At 36.6% G+C, this 9718-nt stretch overlaps 2 protein-coding genes across 2 annotated transcripts; one reads left to right on the forward strand and one right to left on the reverse strand.

The window, feature by feature from the left end:
* Positions 1 to 720, forward strand: LOC131962572 (claudin-34-like). Its single transcript, XM_059327516.1, has one exon. It carries the CDS (start codon positions 1 to 3, stop codon positions 718 to 720), a length of 720 nt encoding a protein of 239 aa, XP_059183499.1.
* A 2421-nt stretch (positions 721 to 3141) lies between these two features.
* Positions 3142 to 8817, reverse strand: sumo1 (small ubiquitin like modifier 1). Its single transcript, XM_059328182.1, has 5 exons — positions 8665 to 8817; positions 8208 to 8282; positions 7234 to 7311; positions 6708 to 6779; positions 3142 to 5406 (listed from the first exon to the last, which is right to left on the reverse strand). Exons 1-5 carry the CDS (start codon positions 8674 to 8676, stop codon positions 5338 to 5340), a joined length of 306 nt encoding a protein of 101 aa, XP_059184165.1. The 5' UTR covers positions 8677 to 8817; the 3' UTR covers positions 3142 to 5337.
* Between the last annotated feature and the right edge of the window lie 901 nt (positions 8818 to 9718).

A 9718-nucleotide genomic window follows, 5' to 3' on the forward strand; every position in this document is an offset into this window, starting at 1 on the left:
ATGACCTACCTGGCTCACAGCGCCCACGCCCAGCTCGGGGCCCTCTGGCTGGGCTTTGTGGGCTGGACGCTCACCGCCGTTTCCCTTGGACTCATCCAGTGGCGGGTCTGGTTGGTGTCTGACAGGGACGTGATCAGCTCCGGATTGGCCTGGGTGGGCATCTGGAGGACCTGCTTCCACAGCAACACCCTGGTGACCCCTGGCTTCTTGAATATGCACTGCAGGTACCTGAGCCTGACCGAGGCCTTCACGCCGCCTGAGATCGTGGCAGGTCAGGTTCTCATGCTGCTGTCTCTGCTGGTGGGGCTTTGTGGGAACGCTGGTGGTGTTTATGCCATGAGGAACGTCTACTTCGGGATGGAGAAGAACTCCCCAATCCGCTTGGCGTTCTACACCGCTGGCACACTGTGCCTGTTGGCCGCCGTGATGTCACTCATACCTCTGGTGTGGAACCTGAGCTCGGTGGTGACCAATCAGACCATAAAGTTCCCCCCTGACTTTAATATGCCCCAGGCTCCTGACTCCCAACAAGTGGGGTGCGGCATCGGGGTGGGGCTGGTGGGGACGGTCCTATTGTTCGTCTCAGGGATTATTTTCTGTCAGTACAGGTTACCAGTGAGGTCACAGCGCCCGGAGAGCTCCTTACCTGCATTACCTGCACCGTCACACAGCGCCAGGGGGAGAGATAACTCAGCGTTTGTGTCTGACGAACACTTGTAGGAGGCCCCGGGGAAGACCCAGAACACGTGGAGAGATTATATCTCTCGCCTGGCCTGGGAACGCCTCGGGGTCCCCCAGGAGGAGCTGGACGTTGTGGCTGGGGAGAGAGGCGCCTGGATTGCCCTGCTTAACCTGCTGCCCCCGCGACCCGGCCCCGGATAAGCGGATGAGAATGGATGGATGGATGAATGAACACTTGTGAAAGGAATAGGGTACATATTTTACAAATTGGTCCCCCAGTTGATGGTTTACACTAAGAAAAATATTTTTTTGTATTACAAGTTTTGTATTATAAATCTGAGCATTGGATGAAAATTGTTTGTTTCATTTTGCTGACATATGAGAGTCTTTTATCACTGTGTTACTGCGACAGCAACTTTTTAAAAAAAAAATCTAAATTATCATGTTTCTAGGAATTAAATGTATAAACCAGGTCTGATATTTGAACAAACCTTCAGAATATGGATAGGAAAGTGTATATAAGTGCTGCTGAAGTGGAGATTGAGTTTGAGAGAAATGCTCATTTTGAGAAAAAATATATTAAAAGTACTGTGAAATTGACTACATTTTGCAAGAAACTACATATGGAATAGGATGAGGGCCAGGTAAGAGAAATATACAATGAGAGGAGGAAAAAAATTAATTATGCACTTTGAGAAAAAAGTAGAAATGAGGAGAATAAAGTTGAAATACAATGTTGACAAAAAAAGTTGAACATTTCGAGAATAAAGTCAACTTTTTGAGTTCTGTAAAGTAGACTGCAAGCTAAAACCTCACACTACGTCTAATGTAACATTTTATTTTTTTAATCATAAAATTACATAAAATAAGATTTTCCCAAAACAATAGTTATAGTAGCCTAATGCCAAGAATATCTTATTTATGTGTCGGGGGATTTTAGTACAACTACAGCCTTAAATATTGTGGTTATTGCTCATTTTATGACATTGATTAAAATCAGTCAGTAGCTTGCAGTCTACCAAACTGTTCCAATAGAAAACAATGTTCCTCTGGTGACTTATTGACACGGGAACAACTGATCTGTGAATATCTTTCCAACTTCACAAACAAAACACAAAAAGTTGACCTTATTCTCAACATTTCAACTTTTTTTTCTCAAACTAATTTTCAAATTAGTAATTACTAATGAAATTTAAATTAAATTACTAATTTTCTCAAAAATAATGGAAAAAATATATATATTATTATTTATTTATTTATTTTTCTCCTACCAGGCTCCAGTCCTCTTCCGTTCACTACAGGTGAATAAGGTATAAAAATTAAATTAAATATTACCTTGAAACTTTTTTTAGGTGGAATCAAATGCAGACAAGGTCTAGTGAAATAAACACCTAAATGTGTGTTTTGGAGGTTTTCTTTCCACTAAAAAGACGACATGTTATGGAAGCAAAATAGTCCAAAATCTCAAAATTGACAATTGCATTAAAACACATTAGTTTCATTTGCAAGTTGAGACTGAATGAAAAACTTTTTTAAATCAGCCTCTGCTTCATGATTTGTTTCCAACATGCATGTGATTGATTGTATTAATTCATGTAGTCATAAACACGACAGCTCGCTGATTGCTTACAGTGACGCATTGTATTTTATGCTCTGGGGGAGGACGAATTCAATGACTCATCTCTTGACAGCAAAAATGTCAGTAGTTTGAGCCTCAGACTGCCTGAGCAAATCTTGATAGAAACATTTTATATTGTTCATTATTTGTTTTGGGTTTTTTTTTATGTGACGTGAAAAATCTGTAAGTTGAAGAGGAGCCATAATGTTTTAATATTGTATCGATAAAGCTTCAATTCACATAATAATCTATGCTCTGCTCATTTAATTTAAAGCTGCAGTGTCGTATTAATATGCACAGGACACTTAACCCTTAATAGGGCACTCATTGAAATACTTGCAAATTCCAAATTTCAACTTTAGAGAATATTGGAGGATATTACATACAGCCAGAATGTGTAAAAAAACATACGAAAATAATATTTTGAGAAAAAAGGTTACGAGATTAAAGTGGCAAATCTACGAGAAAAAAATGTGCAGATTTATGAGATTTAAAGTGGTGAATCTGGGAGAAAAAAAGTTGTTTTTCACTTTTTTCTCGTAAATCTGCGACTTTTTTCGCGCAGATTTGCCACTGTAAATCTCTTAAATCTGCAACTTTTTTTCTTGTAATTTGCCACTTTAATCTAGTAAATTTGCCACTTTTTTTCTCGAAATATTACCTGTTACCAAAGTTACCAAATATAGTTCTTTGCCTGATAAAGGGTTAAGCTTAAATACTTGAACAATAAATATAAAAATGTGTTTTTCAGTACTTTTTACATTATTTTAACTGAAACCTTTACAAGAAATACCAGAATTTCAAATACAGATGGAAGCAAGAAAGTACACAAAGCACAGGGGTATTTTCTTAAATATTTTATTCAAAAAAAGCAAAAAGCTCATCTCCAGAATTTCAAACCATCTGTATCAATGTTCCTCTAGTGATGAACAGTCCCTTCACCTCACTGAGATCAGTGTTGAGGCTCTAATCGCACCCGAGCCTGCGTTCACTGACGCCTGAAGGAAAGATGATGAACAGTCGGTCAGGTTGAAAAAAATCCAATCAAGGGTATGTTATTTATAAGGACACCTCTGGGAAATGATCTGTGATCACATAATTAGTGCTTTGCTTCTTTTCGAAGGGATCGTTACTTCCTTTAAGGTTGCTTACTCCTATGCTTGTGGATGCTGAAAAATATAATGTATGGCAGTAGAAACAGCTGACATGCTTCTGAATTTGTATGCACAGGTGTCCCAGAGGTGTGGCTCAAACATCATACTGCGGTTTTAACCCGAGAGAGTGAAATAACCAAACGTTCAACAACGTGTTCTTGTTGATTATTTCCTTTTTCGGGAGTTTAGCATCTTTGTTTTTCTCATTCATCTCGCCCATTTCAAAGTTGACAAAGTTTGGGTTCTGCTCTTGATTTTAACCTTCTTGAGGAACGTCATACAGTACAGAGGTTGAGAGTTTCATTCCAAAAAACAAAAACCAAAAAAGCTTTAAAACAAGCACTGACACCACAGTATAACGTGTCATGAACGTGGAGGACTATTTTAACAATTTGCAAGATTTTTTTTTCCTTAAACAAACTGCTGGAGGACAGAATCATCTGAGTTTAAAACACTGCGTGACTGTCAGCGAGCAAAATATTTCCATAACGGGTATATATTTAGATATATCATTACAGAATGAATCCCTCAAATATAAATAAAAGACGACACTGGAGATACATATGGCATATCATTCAAACACACTCTAATACTGAATACAACATATACAAGTAAAGCACAATTATCATCGAAAATGTGGTAAAAATATCACCGCATCAGGTCAATTAATAGCAGAATTTTTACAATTTTGTGATCGGTGCAGTTCTTCTGGAATGGCACACAGAAAAGCTGTAAATGCAAATTATTCAAATCTACAGAGACAAATGTTGACAATGTGGCTCTTTATAAGCACGTGTTGTCAAAGTGAACTCAAACAGATTGCCGCTAAATGCCCTGAATGTTCTACAGAAGATGTGTGGACTGAACTGCCACGTGTACAAATAACTGCATCTTTGACGTCTAACTTGGTGTGTTAAACTCCTCTGTCAAATTAATGAGGTGTGCTAGCAAAGTCGATTCTCAACGTCCTGTACAGGGGGAACAGAAGACGGGGCCGGTGTAACCGCTGCTTGTTTTAAAGGAATAGTACATCCAGAAATCTATTTCTGACATCTGTTCAGCAGAAACAGCTTTGCTTCAGCCTCCTTCAATTAAAACTGCCTGTACACCACATTCAGAACGTGAATACAGCAGGAAACAACTTTACTATTTAAAGATATAGCGGAGAAGTGCTCACGCTCCCTCTGTCCGGTTTAAATCTCTTCTCTCTAAGTGGCTATAAATCACACGTAAAGCCACTTTAAATGGGATTGATTATCACAGTCTTTTTCCAAAACAGGGTGTAGAGCAATTGCTTATAATCTATGAGATAAAAAAGAAGTAAATATTACACTTTGGTCCCAAACAGCCACCTGTTTGACTTCACTAACATGAAATCAATACAGGAAGGGGCGGCTTAATGACACGTGACTGTCATATTTTGTGTTTCTTTATTTTAGATTTTTTTTGGGAAAAAGCTGCCACAAAGCTGTTTCACTTTGTGATATTGCAACGTTAACTTCCTCTCTGTTGCTGCTGTATTAAGTCTGACTGGGTGGACTGGACTATTCCTTTAATGCAGCTTGTTCAGCGTGAATTCTTTCTGCTGACGCCCCAAAAAAAGACAAGAAAAAAACTAATGAAAACAAGATGCTTGTCGATGTAAATTTGAGTGCTATTGCTCGGGTCCACAACATGAGCATCCCTGCACTTGAGAGAATCAGACCCTGCTGTGGTTTTCCTCGGCCCTTACCTCAGTCTGTTCACCTTTCTGCCCTCACACATGGAAGCCCTGATAAGAGTCAGTTTTGATCCAGATGGTTTGAAACTGAACAAAAATACGTACATACATACAAAAGAAAATACAAAATAAGAAAAAAGAAAATATTTAGAAATGCTGCAGGTTTAATCATTCCACAGTCCTCCAGTCTGTTCTTGATAAACCTCGATGACGTCCTCGTCCTCCATCCCCAGCTGACAGCAGAGGGGAGACACGTTTTAGTGACACGTTCAAAACATCACATTTGGATATTAACTTCCAAAACTGGGAAAAAAAACCTCTAATGATTATTTCCTCCTTTAAGCGTTTACCACATTTTGTTTCCGCAGATTTATAAGCGTGTCGTCATGTTTTGTCAATACTGAAACAGGATCAGCGAAACACACGTTCCTGTTTCTATTGTACTGCATAAAATATATATATATATATATACACTACCGGTCAAAAGTTTTAGAACACCCCAATTTTTTCAGTTTTTTTATTGAAATTCAAGCAGTTCAAGTCAAATGAACAACTAGGGAGGGTACAAAGGTTAGTGGTGAACTGCCAGAGGTAAATAAAAAAGGTAAGCTTAACCAAAAGTGAAAAATAATGTACATTTCAGAATTATACAAGTACGGTAGGCCTTTTTCAGGGAACAAGAAATGGGTTAACAACTTAACTCTATGGAGTCTTGGGCTATTTTGTCCATTTTTGAATTCTTTTCATGTCTTTGTAAGTCATTTTGTTTCTTTTTTTGGTCATTTTGTGTCTTTTTTTTTTAATTTTGTGTCTTTTGGTGTCTTTTTTTGTCATTTTGTGTCTTTTTTTGGTCATTTTGTGTCTTTTTTTTTTGTAATTTTGTGTCTTTTGGTGTCTTTTTTTTGTCATTTTGTGTCTTTTTTTGGTCATTTTGTGCCTTTTTTTAGTCCTTTAGTCCAACATAAAAAGTGATTTTGAATCTTTTTTTTACTTTCAAAACACTATCATGCTCAATAAAGAATTTTAAATGTTGCAAATGTGCATTCATTTCAGAGTACACTGAGACATTAAACTGCATAATTTTCAATTAAAAATTGGAAAAGTTGGTGTGTTCTAAAACTTTTGACCAGTAGTGTATATAAAGATGGATGGATGGCAAAAATATCTCTTTTTCATGTGTTAATATTTTAGAGCCGTAACATGCCAAATTAAGTTGTAAACTTCGATCTTTGACTGCAGCTGCCAATAAAAAAGCTATTTTATCAACCAGAATTTCATTTTATACTCGTGTGTGATTGTTTTATGTTCAACTGACGCAGCAGTTGATTGTTCATTGATTTCCTTAGCTGCTTAGCTTCAGCATCATGATCATAAAATAGCCTATAGCATAGTAATCTGGAAAGACATGTGAGAATTGCAGTTTTTAGGATCCTCAGAATGACTAAAAAAGGACTTTGTCTACATAAAGAGGTTGTATGTCTTTAAAGAAAACGCAATTTTAGCAAAACATTCAAGTCACGAGAGACAATTTTACCTCTTTCGGAGTTTGGTTGTCTGCGATTCTTTGTCCTTCAAACAGAAACCTTAGCGTGCTTGCCGGAACACCCTGTAAAAAAAACACAAAAACAAACACCAATAAGAAATAATAGCCTTTGGTAAATAAAGAAACCAAAATATATTCCAATAAGAAGCTGTAATCAAATAATTTTACTTAAAAAAACTCAAACTGATGAATTGGTTATCAAAATAGTTGGTGATTTATCTAATAGTTGACAGATTAATCTCATGTTAGGCATTTAAATACTTTCAGCATTTACCCAACTAATGTATACAATGTAATTTAGCATTTTATTAATATATATTTTTATATTTTTAATAGAGTCTGGTGCTGTTGGACCTGATAAAAAAAAAGTATGTCTATAAATCCCCAGACTTAAAATCTATTTTAAGGGATGGAAAAAGTGAGTAATTTCTCAGAGCTTTGTTTCTGGACTGGAATCAAACTTATGTGATTTAGCAAGAGGAAGTGGCTGATTGTAAGTGTCTCTCTTTCCTCGTACCTGTCTCTGGCTGTAAGACTCCTTGAGTTTCTTCAGATGTGTTGTCATTTTAACCTTAAAATGGATTTCGCTGCTGTCCTGTAGGCAGAAAGAGAAAGTGATGAGGAAATAATAACAGAAAAGTTGCCATGGTTCTACAAGGTGACCTCAAATAGTATGCGATTTAACCAAATTAACCAAATTATGTTGTCCGTTTACTTGATATGGACAAATTATATGCGATGTTAGGTGCATGTTGCAAAACACTCATTTTATTCCCTCTTACCTGTGTGCATACGTGTGTCGAAACCAAACTAAACATGGTCTACGCTCACAAAATATTGTACAGATGCTGGTGCCAAGAGTGAGAACTGAGTTAGGTAAGAAAGCTTTTAGTTACGCCCCTTTATCATGGAACAATCTGCAAAATGAATTGAAATTGTCTGAGTTGATGACAATCGTTGTATTTAAATCAATTCTAAAGGACAAAGACATAATTTCTCTTGGTCAGTGTGATTGCTCCATACAAGTCTCTACTGAGGCTCCTTCAGTGTTGTTGTGATGGCTGTATCTGTATTTCATTGTTTATGTTAACTGTGTTTAAATGTAGAAACTTGTCACTTTTTATGCTCCTTTCTTGGTCTCTCATGGAGAAGAGATTTTTCACAACGAGACTTTTACCTGGTTAAATAAAGGATATATATATATATATATATATATATATATATATATATATATATATATATATATATAATAATACTCGAAATAACTACTTTATGATTGCGCAAGTAAGTCAACTTTATTATTTGTTGCACTAACTAATTTCTACCGTGCACCATTTATAACGAATTGGCTATAGCTTACACATAACATTATTACAAATCAACAGATATTATTTGGATCATTACACAGAAGATCTTGATTTACAAGCGACTGGGAAGCTAATACATCAACAACTCATGTATTCCTGTTAGCTCAGTGAGATCTATACACACCTGACCGATCACTTTTAATTTGATGTACTCTCCATCCTTCTTGTCCCCCCCGTCTTGGCTGGATGGTTTTGTCTCCTAAAATAACATCAACAACAAATAAACAAAAAAAAACTTCAGTAGCATGAAACATTTAAACGCCACACACATAACAAATAGGCCCGAAGGCTTTATTACGCTGATACAACAGATACTCACACGTGTGAACCTTTCGGTTTCGAAATGCATGTATCGCTTCTTGTTTTATAGCTTAACTTTGAAAATGAACTAAAACCAAAGCAAGTTGCAGAGCTAAATAGCTATATAAGCATTGGGTTCTGGGCCTCAAGCTACATGAGCTAACAGTTAGCATGATAAATGACCATAAACGATGTAGTAGCCACAACCACTCCAATGTGTCTCTTTTTTAAATTTCATGCAGACTACAAACAATGAAGACTTTTTAAAGTGTGTAGCTTACCGTATCGGACATGTTTTTTTCCCCCTGTCTGTGTTATTATATGTATTAACAATAGATAGAGCTAGCGTTAGCTTTCAGTCGCAACTCTAGCTGGATGTTATGAGAACTACAGCAGCCGGAAGCGACGTATGAATCATGCCTTTCAAAATAAGAATATTTGTGGTGAGACCTGGGTGAGACATTATTTACATGGAAGTATGTTTTGTACACAAAATGAAAACTTGGAAATATGCGTTAACATATCGTCATCCTGTTGAAATAATCGCCTAACTCATTTTTTTCAAGTTTTGCAGGAAACACAAAAAACTTCACCAAAAGTGTAACATATAACATTTATTGATCATTCCACTCAAAGGGGATGTAACAAAGGATGGCTATTGGCATAGTAATAACTGTGTAAATTATGTAACTGAAGAGAAATAAATGACTTTTTTTTAACATGCCTTTGTGACTTAAGCAAGATATGGTAACACTTAATTTTGAAGGTGTCTACATAAGAGCCTGTCAGAAACATGACATGACAAGTATAATGAGTATTAATGTTACTTCAAAGTGTCATTAATGTTCATGACACATCCAATGTCATGTTTATGACACGCTCATGTCACTCTCATGTAGACACCTTCAAAATAAAGTTTTACCATATCTTGCTTAAGGCACAAAGGCATGTTCAAAAAAGTGCCTAAGTCACATTTTATTTTGATTTAGGCATAATAAATCCGCTTAAGTCTCAAACTTGACATAGGCCATTATCTTAAAGGTGTAAAATCACATGATCTGATCAACTGAGGATGTAGGTGATTTTACCATATGTGGCCGGCGTCATGAGGAGATGATTTAGGCAACAACAACAAAAACCAATTTTGACCAAAAATGACTTAGGCGATTATTTTAACAGTGTGACGACATGTCTCTGACATCACAGGTTGTGTTTTTGTTGGATTCTTCCAACGAGATTGGGGGGTTAAGACCTGTCAAGTGTGCCAAAATAAAAAATAATATTTCCGGTTACGAACTGTCAACATAAAATTAAAAATATGCAACTGTGTTTTTT

Source organism: Centropristis striata, chromosome 24, assembly GCF_030273125.1.
Source record: "Centropristis striata isolate RG_2023a ecotype Rhode Island chromosome 24, C.striata_1.0, whole genome shotgun sequence".
NCBI classification, from domain to species: Eukaryota; Metazoa; Chordata; class Actinopteri; order Perciformes; family Serranidae; genus Centropristis; species Centropristis striata.

Bases quoted from the DNA above. Each gene is read 5' to 3' on its own strand.
- sumo1 (XM_059328182.1), bottom strand. The intron at 7,312-8,207 runs GTGTGTATAGAT...TTCTGCCTACAG, and splicing joins AATTAAAAGTGATCGGTCAG to GACAGCAGCGAAATCCATTT. The intron at 5,407-6,707 runs GTAAAATTGTCT...CTCTGCTGTCAG, and splicing joins ACAACCAAACTCCGAAAGAG to CTGGGGATGGAGGACGAGGA.
- LOC131962572 (XM_059327516.1), top strand. From the start codon at position 1: ATGACCTACCTGGCTCACAGCGCCCACGCCCAGCTCGGGGCCCTCTGG.